Source organism: Heteronotia binoei, chromosome 9 (genome assembly GCF_032191835.1).
Source record: "Heteronotia binoei isolate CCM8104 ecotype False Entrance Well chromosome 9, APGP_CSIRO_Hbin_v1, whole genome shotgun sequence".
Taxonomy (NCBI): Eukaryota; Metazoa; Chordata; class Lepidosauria; order Squamata; family Gekkonidae; genus Heteronotia; species Heteronotia binoei.
In genome coordinates this window covers 24,970,868-24,997,623 of record NC_083231.1, presented here as the reverse complement: position 1 = coordinate 24,997,623, position 26,756 = coordinate 24,970,868, and the positions used below count along the sequence as shown (strand labels likewise).

Sequence of the window (26,756 nt, the reverse complement as noted above, 5' to 3'; positions counted from 1 at the left end):
AAAACAGCTTTCAATCTGTATTACAATTCCTGTCTTCCAATGTGACTTGGCCTCTCAAAAGTCTGCTGTTATCCAGGAAGCAAAGATTTAGCTGGGCAAGTGTTCTCTGATTTCCTTGCAAATATTGGTACCGAAAGGATATTGGCAATGATGAAACAAAACTCACCAAATAACTTTTCATAAAGAAAGGAAAGCTGATGTGCAGTGGCTTAGGTATAAGTTATTTGCCAGTTCATTACTGTGAGTCTGCAACTTTAAAAATGATTTATGTATTTATTTATTTATTTAAGCTGATTTGTATTCCGCCCTTTCCCACAAACAGGCTCAGGGCGGATGGCAACATAGGTTAAACAGCAGTTAAAATTTACAATTAAAATCATAACATACAGAACAGTACAATAAAACCAGAAAACAATAATATGGACCATAGATGGTGGTTTCAGTTGGGCATATTCTAACAATCAGTATTCTAATGGTCCAGGAAGTACAGTAAGTGAGTGGTGGTAATAAGATAGGATCGCAGCAGAGAAGGCCAACAGATGAAATAGGTTAGAAGCTTTTTTTGTATCAAGAATTCCTTTGCATATTAGGCCACACCCCTGATGTAGCCAATTCTCCAAGAGCTTACAGGACTCTTAGTATCTGCAACTGCAATATCTGCAACTACAGGGTTTTCTAGATGACGCTTCCGTCCTAGACCCTTGCCAGTCCGGCTTTCGCCCGGGCCACGGGACGGAGACAGTGCTGGTCGCCTTGGCAGATGACCTCCAGCGGCAACTGGATCGAGGAGGCGTGGCGGTGCTGATGCTGTTAGACCTGTCGGCAGCGTTCGACACGGTCGACCACCGGCTACTGACCCGCCGCCTCGCCGACATAGGGGTCAGGGGGCTGGCCTTACAATGGCTTTCCTCCTTCCTCAAAGGTCGGGGACAAAGGGTGGCAATCGGGGGTGAACTTTCCCAGAGGCGCACACTAGATTGTGGGGTGCCTCAGGGAGCAGTTCTCTCCCCGATGTTATTTAACATCTACATGCGCCCCCTTGCCCAGATTGCCCGGAGTTTTGGACTGGGTTGTCATCAATATGCGGATGACACCCAGCTCTATCTGCTAATGGATGGCCGGCCTGACTGCGTTCCAGTGAATTTAGACCGGGCACTGCAGGCCGTGGCAACTTGGCTTAGGCTGAGTGGGTTGAAGCTGAACCCGACGAAGACAGAGGTCCTTTGCGTGGGGCGCGGCGCTCTGGGAAGGGAAATACCTCTCCCGGTTTTTGACGGTGCGCCGCTGAAGGCGGCGGGCCGGATCAGGAGCCTGGGAGTCCTACTGGAGCCTTCACTGGAGGCCCAGGTAGCGGCCACTGCCAAGTCGGCATTCTTCCACCTGAGGCGGGCAAGGCAGCTGGCTCCTTTCCTGGAGCGCCGGGACCTGGCAACAGTGATCCATGCGACGGTCACCTCAAGACTAGACTACTGCAATGCCCTCTACATGGGGCTGCCTTTGTGTCGAACCCGGAAGCTGCAGCTAGTGCAGAACGCAGCGGCCAGGCTGTTATTGGGACTCCCGAAATGGGAGCATATACAGCCGGGGCTGCGTGAACTGCACTGGCTGCCAGTTACATACCGGGTCCGATACAAAGTGCTGGTTATTACCTTTAAAGCCCTATATGGCCGAGGACCTGCCTACCTGAGGGACCGTCTCTCCCCATATGAGCCCCAAAGAGCACTGAGGTCGGCAGGGAAGAACACGCTGACTATCCCTGGGCCAAAGGAGGCGAAATTACAGAGTACACAGGCACGGGCCTTCTCTGTTATAGCCCCGTGCCTTTGGAATCAACTTCCGGAGGAGGTACGGGCCCTGCGGAGTTTGGACCAATTCCGCAGGGCCTGTAAGACCCTTTTCAAGCAGGCGTTTGTAGAAGTTGATAGGATGGCTGTTTAATTACCAACGATTTATCTAGTGACCCCTGCCATAATACAAGTGTACAGATAACATCAGGAAGATCACCGCCGTTTAAACTATGGAATGATCCAGACATTTGGAACTGGTTTTAGATTGTTGTTTTAAATCAATGTATAACTTAAATGTTGTTTTAAATTACCTTATATTGTATATTTTATATTGTATAATTTTATCGAACTGTTGTCAGCCGCCCTGAGCCTGCCTAGGCGGGGAGGGCGGGATATAAATAAAATTTATTATTATTATTAGTACAGGGCCTACTGCAAGCTCCAGGAGGATTGGCTACATCAGGGGTGTGTGGCCTAATATGCAAAAGAGTTCCTGCCACAAGAAAAGCCCTGGTTAGAAGTTAACATTGGGTGGTGCTTTCTACCATGGAAAACTTCAGTTGTATCTCAAACAACTGCTTTCACTCATTAGAGTCGAAGAGCTGTTCAGAAGGACCTGGTGTACATCGACGATCATAGAATCATGATGAAGTATCTCTTTCCGCTGAATGAAATTGTAGTAGATTTCTATGATGCTTTGAAATCCCTCTCTTCGGGATATGCCAGGTAACATTGTTTTCATAAGGAAGATATTCAGTTTGAGTGGGACTTTTGAAATCAGTGCTGGAGATAATGTGGCAGGTAACTGGGTTTTCAGGAAGATAAGTGGTCTTTTATCTCCCAGGTTGTGGAAGTGGGGTTTTGTGTGTGTGTGTGTATTGGGGGGCGGGGGGAGGTAATTACTTTTCTTACATAGAGCAGGCAGGTCTGGTGAGAGAGGCTCACCATCTGTTTTCTGGATCTACTTACGTGCCTGTGGGCAAGCAGATGGTGCAGGCTACCTTTGAGGTATTCCTGTCATAAACAGGTTATTTCCTTTCTATCTGTTTTCTGGTGGAGCTGATGGAATATTTTAAAGGTCTGGGCGGGAGAAAAGGAAATCTTGCTTACAGTATAAGAAATGACTGAGCAAGAAGTGAAATGATGCCTTTTTTATTTGAAGTACCATACCAAACCTTAATGGCATAACAGTTGCAAATGAGAATACAGAGAATATAAAAAAAATAAATATTTGAGATAAAATCAAAAAGAAACCGAGATAACAGATGCATTCATACATGGTCAGATTTAAATGTAAGGGTGTCAGCCAAAAATTTTGCCACAGCCTCGCTAACCTCCCACTCAGTATCATTCAGTAAATAATGACAGGGTGGCAGAATAGACAGATCTGGGGATAAGGAAAGCTTGCAAAATAGATATTTATGGAGATTATGATATATGGAACAATCAAGCAATATATGCTTAATTGAGTCGGAAATATTCGCTCCACAGGAACAGAGTCTATCACATAAAGGGACTCGATGATATCTCCCTTGTAAAACTTCGGAGGCAAATGCATTTCGTCTCGCCAACATAAATGCCCTGCAATGACTTGGAATGGTTAAGTCTGATAGATAATGGGGCATTTTGAGACCTAAGGATGCTGGGGAGCAAATATAAGGGTCTGTTGGGCATAGCTTCATTTCCTCCATCTCCAACAATCTCAGTTTAATGCATCTGAAGATATATGATGCATCAGATGTAAGAAAATTCTCAACCGCTATCCCCCACTGGTTATGTTTGCACATAAGAATTGCTGACCAGGATGAGATATATGGATCTCTTTTCAGACAATAAAGAAGGCTATTAGGATCCATTCTAAAATGAATTTTGAGCCAGAATTTAAACACTGTGATCCAGGCTTTTGTCTCCACCAAAGACTGACTTATTTGAAGTATTTCCAGGTCACTGTCCTGTATAAAACTTAACGGATGGTTAACAGTTGAAGTATTAAATACATAATACCTGTTGATAAAGATCATAACACTTCAGCCTTAAAACAGAAGTACCAGCACTAGTGACACCAACAGCTAAGGTACATTAAAACGATTTTGATTTGGTGTCTGGAGAGAAGGTTGGTGCCAAGAGAACATTCCCAGGAAGAGAATTTTACAGCTTGGGGTGGGGCACCAAAGCAAAGGCTGTCTTTCTCTTAGTCACCCATCTAGTATTTGAAGGGAGGACATTCAGACAAAGACCTGAAAGGATCATGTCAGGGAATGGGGGCAAATGGTCCTTCAGGACTTAGAGTTGTGCCTAGGAAAGAGAGATCTGGGAAACGAGAGATCTTTTCGCGATGGCAAGATGTGTTCCAAACAGCACTTCGGATGCTTTATTCTGAACCCATCTGAAGTTTCTGAGCAGTCTTTGGAGGCAGCCACGCAGAAATTCATCACAGAACTCAATTGGGAAGCTTCCAGAAAACGGATAACTGTGGTAGGGCTACCCATGATGCTGAGTAAACACTCAGCCTTGGTCTGTGGCTGAACTATTGGTTGCTCTGTATCAGGGGGAGGTCCCATTATATATGTGTAAATCAGTATCTGGAAGGACAATGCTTTGTTGTAGGTCCAGCATTCTGCAGTTCAGTTTCAAAAGTTGTAATGAAAATGTTATATTGAAAAAGTGAAAAGAACACACTGTTTGAAGTGAGCGGTCATGGCTGTCTTCCTCCCTCTGCCCACCTTTAGTTTTGACTACGAAGATGCTGGATACCAGGCCGCAGATCTTGTGAAGATGGAGATTTTGTTAAATGGAAATGCCGTAGAAGAACTGATAACTATTGTGCACAAGTACGTAAACTGAACAGACACTCCTGCTTTCAGATACCCACTGCAAAATAACATGGACATTTTTTCACACCCTCTACTTGTAATTTGGGATTAAAAAGTCAAACAATAACACAAACCAATTCAAAATGGAACGTGAGGACTATAATGGAAAATTTATCCATGGTTAGCATTTAAGTGTAATTTTCTGGTTTTGATTACACTCAACTGTTTTGTGATTGTATTTTAAGTTTTGTTGTACACAAATTTCCCAAACATTAGCTCGTTCTCTTTCCTTTCGTGAATTGATTGCACTGTGGCATTTTAGCTAAGCCTTATATCTATAGAACTTTTTTGCTATTAATTCTAAAACTGCTAGTAATTCTTTTTGGCGACTGTCTGAAACAGCAAGGATTTATTGTGTTTTCTCTTCTAGGGACAAGGTATACAAAGAGGGTAAAGCTCTGTGTGAGCGCTTAAGAGATATCATTCCAAGACAACTGTTTGAAATAGCGATTCAAGCAGCAGTTGGAAGCAAAATAATTGCAAGAGAAACGTGAGTTTAATATTACTGATTTTAAAAGAAGTATCTGATTGACTTTCTGATCTCTTCCCATGTCTCTAATTATTTTAAACACTATTTTAATGCTTCCTTGACTTTCTGTCTGAAATTCCAGTTTCTTGAGAGAAAATAATTAAATAAAAAACAAATTATGTAACTAAAAGTAGCACCTTAATTAACACATGTATTGTGTCAACAGGTACAACATAGATTTCAGTATAACACTAAATATTATCAGTTCTGTTTACCAACATAGCACCAAAACAGTATGGTAAAAATAAAATTTAAAAATACCAACAACATTCTCCCTGGGTTAAAATATAAATCCCTAGAAAGGCATAAATGCCTTGGCTTGTTTCCTAATAACCAGTTCTGCAAAATTCCAGAGACCAGGTGCCACCACTAAGAAGATCCTGAACATCGGACAGCCCCAGCTGAGGATTCTGATTTACTAGAAATAGGACTCCTTTTGGGCAGGAGCTCACAGGAGCAGAGCTCTGGAATCTCTAAATTTTATTGTGCACTTTCTTATACCGCCCCCCCAAAGAAAAAACTCCTTGCTTCTGGGCTCCATTGTTCAAACCCCCTGTGAGAATTTTGCTGACCTCTTAAGCTTTGACAAACTTTCTAATATTTTCCCCCGCAAAAATTGGGAAAATAGTCCAAACATATAAAGCAGACAGCTGGAAATCTTCCTCGTGCCACTGTGGCCACATAGGAGAAAGTCATTTAAAAAGTATGATGGGAGTAAGGTTTATTATGACAATTATAATTCGAGAAGTATTTTAAGGTAGATGCTGAACTGAAATAATTTAGTACACTCTCTGGTGATGTCAGGATTGTGTGGAATATGCAAATGAGTGTGCTAGTGAGCGCCGGCACCTCTTTTGCGAAAAAATGACCCCTGTCTGGAAACATTATAAGTTACCCTTGTTGTTCAGTATTGACACTTTAAATTTAGAGGACCTTTGTGTCAGTTAAAGCTTTCCAAAGTACGGTGCTGTTACAATTTTGGTGCCCATTAGTAAATGTTCTGAAACATTCCTGAAGAGCAGAAGCATCCAGCTTGCCTTCAAGACTGTCCTCAGTTGAGCGCCGTTGCATGAGGTACAAGGGAATGCAGTGACAAAATAGTTTCACATTCTGAGTTTAAAAGCATTCACCTCCTGAAAGATGGCAAATTGATATTACTCTGCAGAATCTCTTTTTATAGAGGATGTGTGTGGTGCAGATGGCAGGCAGGATATGGAAATCTCTCAGGCAAGCTGTCCCCCATGGATGTGCGGAGTTTGCTGGCTCCCAGTGGCTGTCAGCAATAACTGCAGTTAAAACCAACCAAAAATGTAGCCTGTTAAGAAGTTGCAGCCTTCATCTGAAACAGTTGACGGCTTAATGATAACACAAATTGGTTTTTGGAGATCGTTCGTGATTGTGGGAGATTTCCTGAGGGCTGGTGTAGATGACTGGGAAGGCAAAGGCAGACCACCCCTTAAAAAGTCTACCGTGAAAGCATCATGATGCAACGTCACCCCAGAGTCAGAAACAACTGGTGCTTGCACAGGGCCTTTTCCTTTTAGATGTCATCCCACAAAGAATTTTCCCCTTCATCACAGTACAGTTTCCTGCCTACCCCACTGCACTAGGGTTCCCCTTGAGAGCTGAAAAAGAGAAGACAGCTTCAAGGGTAATAGGATCAGGGCCTATTTCAGCCTGAATTGATAAATCAGGCAAAACTGAAAGGCACAAAATGGTTTCTTTTAAATGGTGAACAAGAACAAAAGATCCCAGCTTTCAAGTATAGGCTAATGGGGTCTGAACTGGCTGAGACTGAGAGGGAACAAGTTCTAGAGGTCATAGTGGATAGCTCAATGGATGTGTAGTGTGCTGCAGCAATGAAAAAGGCAAACTCAGGGATTATTAGGAAAGGAATTGAGAATAAAACAGCCAGTATTGTAATAGCCCTGTATAGATTTATAGTGCGTCCTCATTTGGAATAATGTTTACAGTTCTGCTAAACATATCTCAAAAAGGACATCGCAGAACTGAACAAAGTACAGGGGAGAGCAACCAAGACAGGGTTGCCACTTTCTGGAAGGTCAGGGAAATGGAAATTGGTCAGGGAAATTGTGATTAAAATATATTCAAGCAGTGAATCTTTGACCTGCTGCTGCATGAGCATGGTCTGTTCTTGTGGCAACTGGAATAGAGAAGTAGCAGAATACAAGTAAAACTTAATGATGCCCTTTCCCAGTGCCACCTTTTTCTCAGCTCCACCCCCAGCAACCAGCCTAATGTATTTGTTGAGCTCTGTCCCTGCATGATTTCCAAGGTCTACCTGTAGCATTTGCAGAGCAAGGGTAGTTTAAATGTTTAGTAATATACAAACTTTAAACATCTAACTGTTTTCATCCCTACCTGCATTTAACTTACATATAAAGATAAGCATGTTTTTGGGTTATGCTTGTGTATGTAATGGACGTTTTGTCTCCTGCTAAACCCAGCAAAGAGTTGCAAATGAGTTTTGCCACTTTTGGATTTCACAAACAACTAGCACTTTCTACTCTGCACCATGCAGAGTAAATTTTGCAAATGTGATTGCTTGTCCCTGCTGGAGTTTACAGAGTACCAGCTTTCTCATCCTCTTTCCTGACTTCTCCCATGCAAAAAGGTTGCAAATGAGGGTTGCCTGCTTCTCTAGATTGTAGAAACTCCACCTCCTTTCTTGCTGCTGATCTACTCATTACACTTTCTGGAACCAGAAAGTGAAACCTTCCCAGCTTTGGAAAGTTCCTACTTGTTAGCATTCAGAGTTTACTTGAATTGAAGTTTGTATCTTGGTGTAATTTTTGGTGCAATTGGAAAACATGTTGCTACAGTTAATGCTGAAAGAAGCTGATATTAAATCTCTAACTTTGACAAATATTTTTGCCGTTGAGACTTGTGTAGTAGACTGGAGCATTTCATTATGCCTTGCATTAATGCAACACGACCTATTTATTTTTAAACTTGCAGTTATATTTGAATGGTGGTCAGGGAAATTGACAAATGTTGGTCAGGGAAAGTCAGGGAAATGAAAAATAAATTTTTAGTGGCAACCCTGCAAGATGATTAGGGGGATGGAGCACTTTCCCCATGAGGAAAGGCTGAAGAGTCTGGGATTTTTCAGTTGAGAAAAGAGATGACTAAGATGGAACATGACAGAGTTTTATAAAATTGTGCATAGGGTGGACTGAGTTGACAAAGAGAAATTTTTCTCCCTCTCCCAAAACACTAGAACGCAAGGCCATCCAAGGAAGCGGATAGGCAGTAGGTTCAAAACGGACAAAAGGAAAGATGACTTTTACACAGAGTGATTAAAATGTGGAATCCGCTACCAGAAGATGTAGTGATGCTCAAAAGAGTAAATAGCTTTTAAAAGGGGATTAGATAGATTCATGGAGGATAAATCTTTCAGTGACTACTAACCATGGTGACTGAGGGGAACCCCATGTTCAGAGGGACTAATCCCCTGAATCCCAGAGTCAGGAGGCAACATCAGGGGAAGGCCTCGGCCTCTGTGCCCTGCTGTTGGCCATCCAGAGGAACTGGTTGGCCACTGTGTGAGACAGGATGCTGAACTAGATGGACCACTAGTCTGATCCAGCAGGGCTGTTGCATTCTTAAGAACCAAGTTTATTTTAGAAAAAAAACCCCATACAACTGAGGTAAATATTAACACTTAACCAAGAGTTGTGAGGAGTTACATTTTGCATAGTATATGCCTCAGGAAAATCCTCTCAAAAGGTTTATAAAATAATCACCACAGCACTCTGTTGCAACCAAGTAGCATACCAGGCCTAGCTGAACCTGCTGGCTTGATGGTAGCACTTTAACGGAAAGATCTGAGATCTGCTTAGAGCTTTAATTTCCGCTTGTTAAACTAACCATCAAAAGGCAGCTCCTCTCAGTCTTCAAAACCTAACCTCTCTGTCAGATCTTAACCTTTTCTCTACTGCTCCTATTGACTGGTTAGAACGATTACTGTGGCTGGTTTCTGTGTCTCTTGGGCACTTGTCACAATGGTTTTACTCTTATCTTTTTTTTTTTGCCCAGCCTGTTGCTTACTGAGAAATTACTAGTGGTGTGGATAAAGATGAGGATTCATTGAGGAGTGGTATAAAGGGGCTGCTAGAATTGTGAAGTGGGTATGCTAAGAAAACAAGCCAAGTATACAGTAAATGGAGTTTGCTTTGATTTTGTGGAGGAAAAAATCTTGGCAACTATATAGTCTCATTTTTTTCTGCTTAGTGGCACATTTTGCACCCATGGATTCATAGCAGTTGGGATAGAACTCTAGGTCACATTGCAGAGTATCTTGACACCCAAAATACTTTTTTAAAAATGTAGTAATTATCTATGCTTTCTTTCCCTCAGGGTAAAAGCATACAGAAAAAATGTCCTGGCAAAATGTGTAAGTATCTGTCTTTTACTTATGGAATAAATTCTTCTATCACTACAATCTTTTCCCTTCATTAGGATATATTAGGGGGTTACCTCCCCCCAGTAACTTATTCTTTCATTGTGAGTTCCAGAAAAAGAAAGGACATGAATATTTTGGGTTCCTCTTGATGCAAATAAATTCAAGGAAGCTCATGGGCTTATCAGGGTAATAACATTTGTTCAGCAAGCTTCCCATGTTTCTTTTTACTGTAAACATTCTCAGGTTCGGATTTTACAAGAGTTAGAGTATCCTTATGTAATGCAGACTAGCATCTTCTGTTCATTGTGTCAATTTTAAACAACATGGAGTAATAGATATTCCCAGAATATCACAGTTCTTTACAGACTGTCCAACTTTAAAAAGTACTTGAAAGGATGGTTACAAAACTGTTTATCTGAAATACAACACAGTTGCTCTGTTCAGTTTCGCATATAGCGGGGTGGGAAAAAATTTGTTCTCTTTCTAAAAACAGTATGGTGGAGATATTACACGGAAAATGAAGCTTTTGAAGAGACAAGCCGAAGGAAAGAAGAAACTGAGAAAAATTGGGAATGTGGAAGTGCCCAGAGATGCATTCATCACTGTTCTAAAGAGACAGCCTGACAAGTAGTTTGAAAATCTGTATTACCTATAGCTACTTTGGAGTAAACTAGCAGAATGGACTACAGTGGCTGGTGCTGACTGCAATCTGAGCAGGTCTCGAATTTTGTATGCGAGTGTAAATAGATCAGTGTTACCAGTGTGTTCTTAAATTGGAACTGACTGTATAATTAAACTTGATTTTGGGGATTTGGAGACCTTATATATATTTTTTTATAAAACATTCTGTATCACAATCCAATATATATTGAAAGCTTGCAGGCAACTTCTGGAATATGGGGCATGTTGATGGGTGCCACCATAAAATGGCCACCAGGGGGCTGGAATAAGTTTTGCTTTGGGAAAGGGATGCTGTTGGTTACAATTCCTAGAGGAAGGGGGAGGATGTTGCTAAGCCCAGAGCTCCAGTTTGGTGTAGTGGTTAAGTGTGCGGACTCTTATCTGGGAGAACCAGGTTTGATTCCCCACTCCTCTACTTGCTGCTGGAATGGCCTTGGGTTAGCCATAGTTGATAGAGGTTGTCCTTGAAAGGGTAGCTGCTGTGAGAGCCCTCTCAGCGCCACCCACCTCACAGGGTGTCTGTTGTGGGGGGAGAAGATATAGATTGTAAGCCACTCTGAGTCTCTGATTCAGAGAGAAGGGTGGAGTATAAATCTGCAGTCTTCTTCCAAGGAAGTCTGAGAGTTAGTGTTTGCCAATCAAGTCAGCTGAGAAGCATTCTGCTGTTTTGGTCAAGACACAGGAAACAAGCTGCAGAATACTGGCATACCATATGGACTACTGCTTGTTGTGAGATTACTGGAGCAGGATGCTGCCTTTTCCTGTGTGTCAGCTTTACAACTGCATTCTGATGAAGCTCCTTAAACCAGTGTTATGTTGCAGACGACTTGTACATTTTGTCCTGCAGGTTCTTCATCTATATTTGTAATACGTTGATTTCAGTTTTTTTTTAAAAAAACCTCTCCCCTCCCCCCCAAAAAAGTAGTTGAAGGATGTGTATGGTGCTGTGAGAGAACACTGAAGGTGAGTTCGACTCTTCGTGCTTTGCAAGAAGGTATAAAACAGTACTTAAAAGAGCAGAGGACGCCTTTTGCAGATGGATAATTACCACTGGATTCAGCTTGCTCTGGTTTGTGTACTGACTGACACCGCAGGCTATCTTTCCATCATGGGCAAGTTCAATAGCAAACGCTGCAAAATATGGAGTGACAGTTTGAACAAGAATTGGAAAAAAACACCTGACACTAGGCAATATAATATTAATAGTCCCACGCTGTAATATGTCTCAGCCCAAGTAGTCCATATGAAGACCCTGGGTTTTTATTACTCTGTTTCAATTTTTCAAAGTGGTGTGGGCTCTTCAATGAAGGAGCGTGGATGCCAAGATTTTCTATCACATCAATTCCTGATTTGTTCCTTCTTCTCCACGTTATTCAAGCTAGTACAAGGTGCTTGATGGTTAGATGTGCGCTTGATTACATCGAATGTACTAGCCTGAATAACGTGGAGAATAAGGAACAAATCAGGAATTGAAGTGACAGAAATTCTTGATGTCTACACACTTGATGCAGGTGGTTTAGAATCAAAATACAAAACTTCTTGGCGTCCAAACTACTTGATTGAAGAGCCCACACCACTGTGGAAGATTCAAAAATTGAAAGAGTAATAAAAACCCGGGGTCTTCGTATGGACTACTTGGGCTGAGACATATTACAGTGTGGGACTATTAATATTATATTGCCTAGTGTCTGGTGTTTTTCAGATTCAAGTTCAATAGTGGACACTGTTTTGTCTGCTTTTACGCTTTTTCTACTATTTTGTCATTGTTGTTCCTGCCTATAGTGAATGGCATTAAACCTGGTATTTCATAAGAGCCATTAAATGCTGTACTTTAATCATAGGTGATGGCTTCAGGAGCACAACTGGGTTTTACGTACCCTGAAAGAAGAAAGATGTCAGTTAATTTCACTTATTCTAAATCTCAGCACCACATACAGGCTCCTTGGCTTCCTGCTGTACTGAATGAAAAAGCCATTCCAACTTAAACAATAGCTTCCATACTACCTTGAACATATGAAGCTGCCTTCCACTGAACCAGACCCTCGGTCCATCAAAGTCAGTACTGTCTGCTCAGACTGGCAGTGGCTCTCCAGAGTCTCAAGCTGAGGTTTTTCACGCCTATTTGTCTGGACCCTTTTTCGTCGGTGATGCCGGGGATTGAACCTGGGACCTTCTGCTTAAAAGCAGATGCTCTACTACTGAGCCCTAAAACCTTCAGTGCCATTTTTTCTGTAGAGTTAATTCACATAATCTGCTATAACTGAAAAATATTCTTGTATATAACAAAGCTGGCTTATACTGGTCAGGCATCACTGCCTAGCTGATGGCAGCTAAGTTCTCCAAGCTTCAGTAAACTTTTGAGCCGTATTTGCCGTGGACTCAATTTGGGAAATGTGTAAACATCTGGCCACAGAGCTGTGGCCCAACTCTCTGGATGTAAGCAAACCCAGTCCATGCCCTCACAACCATGCTAAACATCTCAAGAGTCTATTAGGAGCAGGAGAGACCATTTTGGTACTTGCTCTCAGCTGCTAAGACACTGTATGCGCAGTTGTGGAAGCAAGAAAAAATACCAGAGAAATGGGATTGGATCATGAAAGTTTTATCGTGGAGTGAGATGGACAAACTAACAAGAATTTTAAGAGACTATGATTTGGAAGTGTTTAAAAGGGAGTGGAAGAAATTTAGAGAAAGAGTGGAATGTAAAAGGACATTGGACAATTTTTTAATAATGAGTATGAGAAAAGGGAGAAATTGAACTTTGATTGATTAAGGGTATCTTTATAAGTGAGCTTAAGTATATAACTTCGGCGGGAGTCTAGTAACGGAGGGAGGGGAGATTGGAAAATATATGGGTTAGGGATAGTAATGTTATAAACAGGAACAGGAGAGACCAGAAGAAAACCAAACAGCAAAATATTTATTAAGCTCCATGATGAGGTATGATAGGATTAGTCTCCCCTTCACAAACAAATGCCTTTAAGGAACTGGCGCATTGCATCAATGGCACAAAATATCGTTTTGAACAAAGAATCTGGCCTCTGACCACTGGAAGCGTCTTGCTATTTGAGGCCATTTCACTGCTGAAGAAATAAAAGTACAAACTGCAGACAGCGATGCTAGACTTGAGATTAAATTAGAGCTGTGTTCTTAGCGATGCTGAATGCCATGGGGAATTAAAGGCTGCAATAGTATTCATATACTGTCCACTCTCCCCCCCCCCACCCTTGTAGGAAAAATCATAACCCTGTAAAGCTTAAGTAGACATGGATCATGTAAAAAAAAATGCCGTTGAGCGTGCTATAGGGAAAAAATTGTATGTGTAAAGCTGTCAGAGGCAGGTCAATGTCTATAATGCCAAGGTGGATTTTATCTTCTCTCTCCAGCAGACTCTTGCAAGCCTGGAAAGGTGATGGGGGAGGGAACTGATGAGAAAAAAAGGGCATTTCTGCTTGCCTTCCCCTTAACATGGCAACTTTTGCTGCATGGCAGCTCATTCACATGGATCCTCAAACCCTGGCATCACGGGTAACAGCTGTTGGCCTCGTTCACTGGCACTGCATAAAACCCATAAAACCCACACAATAGCTTTTTAAAGGTGCCAGAGGATTCTTCCATTTTACTTGTAAAACCAACATGGCTCCCATTGAATATGACAAAAATGTTACCGAAACAATCCACCTGTAGCTTCAGGTCACTGCTTTCCAGCTAGGTTACCCTGACACTGTGTTCCACAAAGGCGTACAGTTTTAAGGCAACTGATAACCGCCATGTACGTGTGTAAACATTGCATCATAAAGTGCCGGATTGTCTGGTTCTATACTGACATTACAAAACCTAAGGCAAAAAGAGGTGCCTTGGGACACTGAAATATTTTTGTATTTTGCATTACAGGATGTTTTTCTCCCCTTTGTAGAAACTGCGATTATGGCTCTGCCCTGAAGTCAAAACAATTCTGTCGATTTCTAACGACAGAATGTGTAACAGTCAACAAAAATCTGGTTAGGAATGAAGAGAGAACACAGCTTGCTACAGGGCTGAGAGGAATGTGCGAGTGTACACATTGGACCTTCAGATAAGGGGTGGGGCGAAGAGGAGAAGCGCAGCACTTAAGAGTCTCTTTTTTGTAACCAGTTTCCAGCACATTGCACAGCAGTCAATTCATCTGCTACCTCTTTGCCAGGGACAGGCAGATGGGGGTCCAGCTTTGGTTTCTCTTTCAATCTTGCTCTTTCATACTGTGCAGTGGATCCACGAGTTTGTTGTGCACATGCATTAAACCTTAAAAAAAAAAAAAGGAAATTGAATCAATAATAATACAAGATTATTTCTTTTCACTCTAGATTTATTAACGTGGAAAAGCTGCCACTTGGAGATTTTTTTGTAGCAGGAACTCCTTTGCATATTAGGCCACATATCCTTTGATGTAGCCAATCCTCCAAGAGCTTAGAGGGCTCTTAGGACAGGGCCTACTGTGAGCTCCAAGAGGATTGGCTACATCAGGGGTGTGTGGCGTAATATGCAAAGGAGTTCCTGGTACAAAAGAAGCCCTGCTTATTAGTGACATGGAGATTGTAACTGGTAGAAAAGTATAAAATCCCCAAGTGGCGGCTTTTCTGCATTAATAAATCTAGAGTGAAAAATAAATGCAGAAAAGCTGTTACTTCGGAATTTTATACTTCTCTACCAGTTACAATCTCCATGTCACGAATAAGCAGGGCTTTTTTTGTACCAGGAACCACTTTGCATATTAGACCACACACCCGATATAGCCAATCCTCCTGGAGCTTACAGCAGGCCCTGCAAACTCTCGGGGGATTGGCTACATCAATAATATGCAAAGGAGTTCCTGCTACAAAAAAAGAAACAGCTCTGCTAATGAGCACTCACAGAAAATAGGGCTGCTAAGGACCAAGCCAGATGATGCTCCCAGTGATTTCTTAAAAGTTCCATTATCATGTGGAGGGGGAGAGGAGAGGAGGTTTAAAGCCTTCATGCTATTTCACTCATTCTCTCTGTCTTTGGGAACTGCTGTTTGCGGCAAGCAGTTGCTCCCTTAGGCCATTTTAAATCAGGGAAGAGGGAAATTCCTGATCAGAATCAGACCCTTGTGCCTGATAACAGGTTCTTTGTTTTCCAAATGTTGCAAGTTTCTATCACCTATCCCCCAGCATTCCTTCTGGTTGGTCCGAAGTCCACACACTGTAGCATAGAATTTGGCCTCCGTTTTTCAGCCCTGCTACAACGAAGGATGACTATCCTTTTTCCCTTGGTTGCCGGCTCTCTTTTAGCAACTCAGTCTTTCCCTAGGATGGTGATGGAGTGCCCTGGAATTGTGCAGTGTTAGAAAGATGGGCACGCTACCAGGGAAAGAAGCACCATCGTTGATGTCAATAGTGTTTCGCAATATACAGAGAGCGATGAACTTATCAAAGAGGCTTCTTTGCACTCCTGTACAAAAACCTGCAGTTCTGGTTTTTCATGGACACAAAAATGAACAGAAACAGCACAGATCTGCATTACTGTTTGGGATCCCAAACCTTGGGCATTACTGATTTATGTACCCGGACCCTGGAACAGATAGATGCACTATCAAGGTATTAAACCACCTCCTGCAAGGCAAAGATTTTTCATGTGTGTTTCTAAACCAATAGTGGGAAGAGAAAGAGAGCAACAGAGATCTAAGTAACAGATGCAAAGGATACTGAGCCCTCAGCCAAAGGTGGGTGATATTTTTAAATGCTCTTCTAAATTTAAAACCTTGATGTGCTCATTTTCTACTTGCAGGGAAAAGATCTGTGCCTCAGCTTCCTACTCAGCTAGTTTCTTGCTTTCAGAATTTTGAAGAAAAAAAACCAAACAGCCAGCAAGAAAGCAATTTAGAAAATTTCTGATTCTCTGACTTGCAACCTGAAATGATACAGTAGAATGAGACAGCAGAATGGACTGCACGGATGGACAAACCATGACCGCCCTTTAAGAAGGGCAGGCCATATTAAAACAACCTGCATTTAAGAGGTTTATGGGTTTTACTTTTTTAAAAAGATTATATTCAGTTTTCTATCTACTCTTGTTCTGGGGGGGGGGGACATTTCATATCACATAGGCACATGCCTTGCAAAAGTTTTTGCAGCACACCACGTACCATGAAAGTGGACCTTAGTGTTTTTCATGGCAAATGAAATCACATGGCTGCCCCTTCTGTAGACAGACTATTATCAACGAGACAGAAAGCTACCACTGCAGAAAAGACTTCCAAATCCTTTCAAGCAAAGTACTTTGCAAGTAGGGTTAGTTTGCAGTCCACTTCAAGAAGCAGACTGTTACCAGGGGATAAACATCCATCCTCAGTGGCACCAGAATGGCTGAGTGACCTTGGGCCAGTCTTCCTGTCATCCTAACCTACCCCCAGAGAGGAGTTGTGAGAACAGACTGAAGACAGGATAACAGTGCAGCGAATTAAACACATAAACTAGCTGTCGACCTTTCAGGGAAGGGGCCGCTCACCTTTAAAATACTTCACAGTCTTAACTCTTAGTTCTAAGGTTGCATCTTCGTCGCAGACAAAGATCGTGTGAGGATGTTGCTGAAAAGCAGACACTGTCCACATATGATTGACCCCTTCTTCAATTGCCTTGTACAAGGCAAAAGCTTTGTGTGCTCCTGTGATTAGAATCATTACCTGGGAGGGGGGGAAGAGTGAATATGTGACTAGTCCAAGACATGATTGCTTTGCTAGAACAAGTCTGTCGTCAACTGATAGCAGACAGGAATACATCACCCCCGTTGGCTTTGTTTTATACATTTGTGAAAGATGTGCACCACCCCCCCACACACACAAACAAGGGCTTAGAGTGGTGGACTCTAATCTGAAGACCCAGGTTTGCTCTTAAGGAGGAGAGAATAACTATCTTGCCAGAGATAAGGGTTTAGTAGAAAAACCTAATCTTTAAAAACACAGGGATAATAAAGCTGAGTACTTTCTCAAATCCATGTGGCCTACAAGTTTTAAGTTTAAAAGGAAACACAAGGCACTCTAGAGCAAGTGCTATCAATGCAAAAGCATTTCAACATCTGTAACACATTCAGTGAGAGCTAAACAGCCTAAAACCTCTAAGCATCTCTTGTATATTCAGCACCATAAGACCCAAAGTTTTCTAAATATATTTAACTTTTGTCTACCCATTCCAAAAACTTAACCATTATGTAAATATAGCTTTCCTTCCCTGCCAGCTTGTTCAAATAATTCTGAAATCTGTTTAAATCTTTAAGTGTGCCTGAAGTGCCATTTCTGATGGAAAATATTTGAAAACACCAACTCTCATCTAACCTCGGTGACAGTTCCTTATTTGGGGGAAAAACCTACAAAGTACCTATCAGTAACCCGGTGGGACCAAAAGTTTATAATAAAAGGTTATTTATACAATAAGGCAGGGGACGTGCCACTTAAGGGCTACACTAAACAAAAAGGGGGGCTGAAATGTTTATGAGGGAAAACTGATGCAACATAAGCGTGATTGTTTTGTAGGTGATTAATAAAACAGCCATGTTGTTACCACAAGTAAAATCAAGGGGGGGAGAAGGTTGTTGCAAATGCTCAAAATTTCAATAAATGAAACACATTCCCCACTTCATGACAAAAAGACTGATCTTACTTCTCTAGCATCCATTACTGTTCCCACACCAACTGTTAAGGCCATCGTTGGAACTTTAGATAAGTCTCCATCGAAGTATTTTGCATTTGCCAGAATGGTGTCCATAGCTAGCGTCTTCAGTCTTGTTCTAGATACTAAACTGGAGCCTGGCTCATTGAAAGCAATGTGGCCATCTGGACCAATGCCTTTTAAAAAGAGAACACACACAGTGAAGTCAATTAATGAGTACTTCCAAGAACCTTGCAAAAGATCTTTAAAGACCATAGACGTGAGATATAATGGAACACTAATACTGATAAAGGATGCCACTTAAGAGACCTTGCCTCATAACATCATTGAACCTAAATCGTATGTCTCAAACATCCTTCTGAAACTGTCTTGGTTGTTGTGAGAAATACGTTCAAAAGGGAAAAGGAAAATCATCAGAGATGGGTGGGAGGGGTAAGCTACAACAAAGAAACACAGAGGTCTGGAGCAAACAAATCAAGCTTCTTAGCTGTAGTTAAATTTGTACAACAGAAACTTAGTACTGCCAAAAGGCCTGGGGGAAAAATGTCTTGTTCCTTTGGTGGTGGAAAGTACTGTTAAGTCACAGATGACTTGTGGTGACCTCATAGGCTTTTCAAGGCAAGAGATGAACAGAGGTGGCTTGCCATTGCCTGTATCAGTGTAGAAACCCTGGGCTTCCTTAGTGGTCTGCCATCCAAGTACCAGCTAAGGCCGATCCCTGCTTAGCTTCCGAGGTCTGACAAGATCAGTCTTCCCTGGGCCATCCAGGTCAGGGGCCTACTCCTTTAATAAAGGCTTAATGTGTGGAAATGGGGAGCTGAAGTTCTTTATGGCACAGAAGTAACATTGTCCAGGAAATAATATTCCATTAAGGCAGGAGTGGGGAACCTTTTTTCTGCCAAAGGCCATATGGATATTTATAACATCATTCGCGGGCCATAAAAAATTATCAGCTTAAAAAAACAGTGCTCCGCCGAGGGAGAATGACTCAGGCCAGCAAAATTAATGCAAATAATTGTTTTTCTATTTGAAGTCATATGGGGAGAGCCTAATCTGGCACGCACACACACCCAGCCCGCCACCCTAGGCAAATGCATGGGGTCCAGGGCTTTTTTGTAGAAAAAGCTCAGCAGGAACTCAGTAGCATATTAGACCACATCCCCTAATATTAGCATATTAGGTCACACACTCATTAGCATATTAGGCCACACCATCTGGGATAATCAAGTGCACAGTGAACTGGGACAGTAACTTTTCCAGGCCCTGCAGCAATTCTGGCCAGCCAGGCTTCAGGGAGGCTGCCGCACAGTACATCTGGGCCCTGTGATCCCTGCCTGGCCCTGGGGAGGCTGCTGCACAGTGCAGCTGGGCCCCACATGGGCTCGCTAGCCAGCCAGGCCCCAGAGAGGCTGCCACATGGCTCGGTTCGGTCCAGCAATCCCCGAGGGCCACACCAAGTGACTTCGAGGGCCATATATGGCCCTTGAGACAGAGGTTCCCCACCCCTGCATTAAGGGGACTAGACGTTTGTGCTTCAGGTAGCTGGCAACCCTATGAGATTCAAGTAGGTCTCTGGAAAGAAGGCTTATAAAATAAATAAACACTAGGCTTCATGGACAGAGAAAAAGTGTGCATCTAACTTAAGACCTCATGTGTAAGCAACACAAGCAAAACGAAACTGGCAGGCCATCTTAATATACAATTAATTTCTCACCTCCTTGTGTTTCCTCCGGATCTTTTTGTGTTAATCATTCAGGCCTGGGATAGGGACTCATTCTTTTTAAAAACAAACATATGTCAGAGTTAAAACAGCCTTCCATTACCTCCAACAAACAGATCAATTCCTCCCGCTTCTTCAATCTTTTTTTCAAATGCCTCACACTCGGCCTTTAAATCTGGTGCATTCCCATCGAGAATATGAGCATTGCCTGGATCTATATCGATATGCTTAAAAAAATTGTTCCACATGTAAGAATGGTAGCTCTCTGGATGATTCCTGGGAAGTCCTGGGACAAAGAGTTAACACAAAAGTTAGCTTTGTTTCCTTTCCATCACAGTTCAACTATGGGGAAAGGAAACAAGTTTCTTAGATTAGCAGATACATGCATGAAGCCAATCTTGCTCTATTTTAGCTCTAACAGGTCTTTTTTTGTAGAAAAAGCCCAGTCAGAACTCATCTTTAGGCAGATTAGGTTACACCCCCTGACATCACCATTGTTTCATACAGGGCTTTTCTATAGAAAAAGTCCAGCAAGAACTCATTTGCATATTAGGCCGCACCCCTCACGCCAAGGCAGCTGGAGCGGCATTCCTGCTCAAGAAAAGCCCTGGTTATAAGCCATTTGTTGATTCTATTCTACCATTAGTAAAGCTAATATCTGCAGAAGGAGAAAGAACCTACCTACATATTCATCCATATTGAATGTCTTCACATATTTGAACGAGAGATCTCCTTTTTTATGATACTCAATCAGCTTTCGGTAGCAGCCCAGAGGTGTACTTCCTGCATTAAACAAATTATTTCATTATCACTTCTGCAAAAAGGAAATACCGTCATTGCACTTGCAAACATCTATTTATTTAGATTTTCTTCCCTCCATTTTTTATCCTTGCAACTTGTGAGGTACGTTAGGGTGAGAAAGCGACTAGCACAAGTTCACCCAGCAAGCTTCCATGACAACGGGCATGAAAATACCAACCCAGCATAGCTGTTAACATGTCAGACTAAGATCTGGGGGACCAGCTTCAAATCTCTACTCTATTTATTCATAAACATGATCTCTAGCCCACATTCTGAAGCAGAAGCACTTCCACTTCACCACTGCTTGGAAATGGTACAGATCAACATGGCTGCTCACTTGCAACTAGTGGTTATTAAAAACGACTAACGACGACTGCAGATTTATGCCCCGCCCTTCTCTCTGAATCAGAGACTCAGAGCGGTTTACAATCTCCTATATCTTCTCCCCCAACAACAGGCACTCTGTGAGGTGGGGGGGGGGCTGAGAGGGCTCTCACAGCAGCTGCCCTTTCAAGGACAACTCCTATGAAAGCTATGACTGACCCAAGGCCATTCCAGCAGCTGCCAGTGGAGGAATGGGGAATCAAACCCGGTTCTCCCTGATTAGAGTCCACATACTTAACCACTACACCAAACTGAATAATCTACAACAGAGGGTTATATCTGGGTCAGATTGCTAGCATAAAGTTAGAGCCAGAAAGCAGGTCAATAAAACAGTCCAGGGTCACCAAATGAGCCAAGCTACGCTACTGAAACACTGAGCTACCTTTTAAAAAAATCAGAATGGAAGACAAAAATGTATATATATTACCTGTTGGTAAACCAAGAGTAAAATACCTGGTTTGGTTTGGCTTGGCCTGGATGATGCTATTGCAGATATATTTCGCAGCCCATTCACTAGCAAGATCATAGTTTTCAAGGATTACTAGCCTCATCTTTGTGAAAAACTGCTCTCCAAGCCAATTCTAAGGGAGAATAAACAGAGAGACATTTATTTCAGGAAGAACACAGAGGGCATGCTGTAAACCAGGCTCATACAACCTATGACCTGCTGAGCCAAACGAAGCACACCAGCTATGGATTGTAACCTGCTGCGTGCCTTACAACCACCTCCCTCCCATTTTCTGCAGTTCCAAGCAGGCAGAAAAATCATGAGTTTCGTTGAGTTTCTGGTGGACCATCAAACATGGCTGGTGATCTCCATTTGGCTTGAAGTCAGGCTGGTCTGTTTCCACCAGACTTCAGATGTTTACAGGTTGATAATCGATAACCACGATCGTTTTCTTCCACTGAAGCAGCAAAATGTGGTCTTCCACACAGGAAACCCATTAAAGATCTTGATCGCATTTTGTATACATGTCCGTTTCAACAATTTTAAGTTGTTCTAATTAACAGGAATACTCATAGAGCCTTTTTGTAGCAGCAACTCCTTTGCATATTAGGCCACGCCCCTGATGTAGCCAATCATCCAAGAGCTTACAGGGCTCTTCGTACAGGGGGCATGGCCTAATATGCAAATAAGTTCCTGCTACAAAAAAAGCCCTGTTCATACTGGTGAATACATTTAGATTAAGATATTTAGTCCCTGCTTTTCTCCACAGGGGATCCCAAAGGAGGCACAACACTATGGTGCCCATTTGCATTTCATCCTCACAACAACCACCCTGTGAAGTAGGGCAGACTGAGAGTGACTGGCAGAAGATCACTTGGTAAGCCGGAGAGCCAGTGTGGTGTAGTGGTTAAGAGCGATGGACTCCAATCTGGAGAACCGGGTTTGATTCCCCACTCTTTCACATGAAGCCAGCTGGGTGACCTTGGGTCAGTCACAGCTCTTTCAGAGCTCTCTCAGCCCAAAATAATAAGTCTAGCTCACCACCTAAGATCTCCTGACTTTACTATACACAATGCTGTCTGATAATTATTACTTAGTAAGCCACCATGGCAGAATGGGGGTTCAGGCCTGGGCCTCTCAGATCCTAGCCTACCACTCTGACCACACACCACACCAGTTCGGATCAAACAGAAGTGCCACTCAGAAGCTGGTATTTTTCTTTAACAGCAGTAGAGAAGCGAAAGCCAGGCACAATTAGATATTTTCCTAGACATTTTAGATAGCGGTTGGGCAATAAGCCACTTGTATGCAGATAACCACTACTGGACACATCATCGTAACGGAATGATCAGTGCTGTGGTGATTACAGAGAGAAATAATAATAATATTTAATCAGCCGCAAACAAGCAAGTTAGACAATATAGCTTATTGGACTGATGTATGGTATTGAAAAACTGTATTTGTTTTCAAACAAGACAGAATCCATTAGACAGTCATTTGAACAAAACATTCATTCCTAAAACATTCATAGGGATGCAAACAGCTGAGGAAACTAATCCCACAAATACTGTTTTGTTAGTTATTGTATATATTTTGTCTTTTGCACAGCCATGCTGGCTTTTTAGACTATATATCTGATTCAAATATATAACTAAAATTTACAGTTTACAGGATCTGAAAGCTGCAACTCAAGATACTAAAATGTAAGCAATGAACTCTCAGTGTTTCTGATTTCCATACAGTAAAGCTTATTATGTTATTCACAAATGCCAGTGGGAATTAGAGGCCCAGGAACTAGCTAGAAAGATAGTTAGCAACTAGCATAAGAGACTGAGTACTCCAGCAATCTTAAATTGAGAAACCAAACATAAATGCAGCACAAGACTCTAGAGTGTGCACTTTGACTCCCACCAACTAAGAAAATATCATTTCTTTATTTCCATTGATTTATACCCCTCCCTTCCCAAGAATTAGCACAAGATATTAGAATTAGTGCAACAAGAAAAAGTTGGTAAGTGAATTGGATACGAATGAAAGACAATTTCACTTATCAGGGTTATTTATGCATATTCCCATGTGATGATCTGCATCCCATTGGCATGTTATTTTCCACTAGGCAGGAGATCTACCACAGTTGAAGAGCAGCAGCAGAAATCAGATGTTTATGACCCTTAAAATACCTTGCATCATTCTATGTAATTGGTATGTTACTGGCTGTAACCTTCAGGCCACATGTACCCCAGATTCAAAGTTTCAACCCATCACAAACATTCATAAATCTTTGGCTATTTCAGGACAATGATGATCAAACATTATAGTGTTTCAGTATGCTAAAATGAAAATACCCCCGCCCATCCCCTCCCCCCCACACATGCAACTTTAACCAATAAAGTTTGGAGAATGCTTAACAGAGATTAAACCCTGTAGGTTAGTTGACTGCATTTATTATCAGAAAGGGACGAGAAAGCCACGATGACTCAAAGCTTCAGATTTCTACATTTCCAGGAGTTACTGGTCTAATAGTTACACCAAACACAGATTTCCTGCTGACTGTATAATCTGCAGATAATGCAATTAGTGCCTCGATGTTATACCACGAGGTTGTATTTGCAGGCTGTAGCCTCCTTCACTTTTATTTTATATTTTTAGCATCTTAAGCCTAATCGCATCTCTTTATAGAAATCAAGTTACAATGGCCATTGTCCTCAAGCTTATCAAGGAGAGCCCTAAAATACACAAGAAAACTGATAGGAGCCTCCTGAGAGTTCACAGCAAGTCCCTGTGTAGCTTTAAAGTCTGCTTAACTTTTTATTGGAATTGAGAGTTGATGTAAAGCAAAAATATTGTTTAATCATATTTTTTCAGTTTGTAAAGCCAACAGCTGGCAAACAATTCCGTACAACAAGCAGGTAAAAGAACAGTAAAACCCACAGCCTCTTTCCCACCTGTCTTGAAACAGCTATTGGACTATACCTGCAAACTGTGATCTAAATGACAAAGTGATCGCGGGTTTTTAACAGTGTAGATTTTTACCTGGAAGACTCGCTTCTAAAGCCTCTTATGATTAATACAGCACAATACCATCCTGCCCAGACAGGCCTCACGTTCCAGATTAATGGGAGAAAGAAAGGAACAAGCAGTCTCCCAAAGCCATGCTTTGGTCGCTAAACATCACACAAGGCAATACGTGACCCTGACAGCTAGCCTCATATGCCCCGCACACACCCAAAGGGAATTTCCTATTGCACATGCAAGCAAAAATACAGAACAAAGCCCTAGCAGAGGAGTCATCTTGCTTTAGCAGATTATTGCAAAAGGGGCAAACGCGAACTCAGAAACCAGATCTCTTCGCTCTCTCTCCCCCCCCCCTTCCCAAATAACTAACAAACTCACCCGCACCTCGAGCCACCAAACCCCTCTCGCTGCACCCAGGAGCAGGCGAAAGACTACCGATCCAAGGGGAAATGCCCCGGCCTGATGGGGCGGGGCTAGAACTTCCGGAGTAGCCACAGCCAGGCTTTTGCAAGCGGTAGAGACGGGAGGAGGGAAAGGGCGGAGTCTTTGGGAGTGGGAAGGGAGGGAAAGCTGAGGAAGACTCTTCTGCGCATGCCCTTAAATGTATATAAAAGGAGGCGACAGCGCTGGGCCCTGGTAGTGTGCCTTATCGAGTGGGTGGAGTGAGGTGGGTTAGAGGAGAAAAACGAAACTCGCAGATTTTTTTTTTCCTCTCGTTACAGGCCGCTGCCTGAAAAGTGATGATAGCTCTATGTAGGAGCTTTGCTAGAGAGTTCTGTATAAGTTTTCGTTTATTGTGCATGCAGAAGGTGGACTGTAGATCCTGGAGGCGTAAAATACCTGACTTTTGAAGTGTTCTTGCCATTCTTGTTCAGTAACAGAAGGCCTGGGTTTTGAAATAATAAAAATTCTCCTAAGTTGTATAAAGCGTATCCTTATTTTTTTCTGGCTGAACCAAGGAGCAGCAATCATACTTAGCCAGAGTGATATTTGAGGCAGGGCAGTGTAAAATGGCTAATGTGGGAGGTGTGGTTAGTTGCGTTGGGAAACTCCCAAGCTGAATGCCCTCTTGGAAGGGGTGTATGTGCTCATTTTACTCTGAGGGAAAAGTAAGGCAAGATCCTGGAAACTTAAGGTGCTTATAATATAGTGGGTTCTGTGCATCGATGACTGGGGAAGGCAATGGCAAACCACCCCGTAAAAAGTCTGCTGTGAAAACGTTGTGAAAGCAACATCACCCCAGAGTCGGAAACAACTGGTGCTTGGGCAGGGGACTACCTTTACCTTTTCTAATGCATCGATGAGGCAAGGTTGTAGTGATAACAAGCTCTTTGTTAAGTACAGCATGGTGGTTGGATGCACTAACGACTGGAGAACAGGACCACTGGGCCAACTATATACAACACTGGGTTCCCAGCTAGCATGTGATTGGGTCATTCAAACCAGCAGGGGACCTGTGATTGGAGCAGGGCAGTTTGGATTTGGATCCTACTGTCCATTGTTCCTAAGTCCCCAAGCTCAGTCCTTCAGGCTCCAGTGAGCTGGGCAGGAACACCATTTGGTAACAACATGGATTCTCGTACATAACAGCACTCAAGGAGTTACTCATTGAGAATCATATTGTTGCTGTGTCTGCAGTAGCAATATAAGGATGTTAAATTAAATAGAAATAAAAGATTTTTTTTTTGTAATCTTTTTGGTGGGTAGTAGCTATCTCTTATGGAGCTGTAATATGAAGACTTGTCTTCCAAATGTGGTAGAACATCCCTCTTCTATTCCCTGCCTATATAGTCTACAGATTTAGAGATTCTTTTAACAAGATGAGGTTTTGCTCTTGTTAGGTTTGATGTAGTCTATATAAACTGGGCCATTTCTGGTACCTGTTTGGAACACAAAACTTGCCCTGATTTCCTTTGAATAACAAGTTCTCTGGTGAAGAACCTTCTAAATTTGATTTTTTTTTAAATGCAAACACTTCCCTGAGGTGAGAGGGAGACCATAACAATGTACAAAAATATCCACCAAGGAAAATAACATTCAAGAATGAGCAGTGTTCACAAGAGGGTTTTTTCCCCCACAGCCAATCTTTATTTTTTTCTTAATTCAAAGAAGGAAAAGACAAAACATGAAGCAATAAGCCAATATACACAATACAAAGGTGTAACATATAAAATAAAATTTACATCTTAGTCAACACTAACAATAAATTACTACAGGGAAGAGTGTCAAATCAAATAGTTGCAACAATTCAGGAACGTAAAATGCTCTTACATACAGAACGTTTCTTGATTGAGTTAATGAACAAGGAGTCATCAGTTTTTTCAAGTACAGGATACCATTTAGCAAAGTTCTGGGCAGCTTTTACTGGGTCGTTGATATCTAGGTCAGCGGTAATTTTGTCCATAGTTCTGAAGTCCCATATTTTTAG

The 26,756-nt window shown here is 42.2% G+C and overlaps 2 protein-coding genes across 7 annotated transcripts in view; one reads left to right on the top strand and one right to left on the bottom strand.

Annotated features, from left to right (window-relative positions):
• Positions 1 to 10,426, top strand: part of GUF1 (GTP binding elongation factor GUF1) — a 32,239-nt gene extending 21,813 nt beyond the window's left edge. For all 4 annotated transcript variants that reach the window (XM_060246314.1, XM_060246316.1, XM_060246315.1 and 1 more), the window contains 5 exons: positions 2,380 to 2,513; positions 4,517 to 4,618; positions 5,031 to 5,150; positions 9,570 to 9,606; positions 10,109 to 10,426. In XM_060246314.1, coding sequence (XP_060102297.1) covers positions 2,380 to 2,513; positions 4,517 to 4,618; positions 5,031 to 5,150; positions 9,570 to 9,606; positions 10,109 to 10,246 — 531 coding nt within the window. In that variant the 3' untranslated portion in view covers positions 10,247 to 10,426. The remainder of the gene's footprint in view (positions 1 to 2,379; positions 2,514 to 4,516; positions 4,619 to 5,030; positions 5,151 to 9,569; positions 9,607 to 10,108) is intronic.
• Positions 10,427 to 13,195: 2,769 nt separating this feature from the next.
• Positions 13,196 to 21,454, bottom strand: GNPDA2 (glucosamine-6-phosphate deaminase 2). Of its 3 annotated transcripts, none has more exons than XM_060246310.1 (6): positions 21,293 to 21,454; positions 20,362 to 20,463; positions 19,784 to 19,966; positions 17,952 to 18,136; positions 16,804 to 16,978; positions 13,196 to 14,577 (listed from the first exon to the last, which is right to left on the bottom strand). In XM_060246310.1, exons 1-6 carry the CDS (start codon positions 21,414 to 21,416, stop codon positions 14,516 to 14,518), a joined length of 831 nt encoding a protein of 276 aa, XP_060102293.1. In that variant the 5' UTR covers positions 21,417 to 21,454; the 3' UTR covers positions 13,196 to 14,515. The 3 variants fall into 3 exon arrangements, with proteins under 3 accessions (XP_060102293.1, XP_060102294.1, XP_060102296.1); XM_060246311.1 differs by having other exon boundaries at positions 21,319 to 21,454; XM_060246313.1 differs by lacking the exon at positions 20,362 to 20,463.
• Positions 21,455 to 26,756: the final 5,302 nt, after the last annotated feature.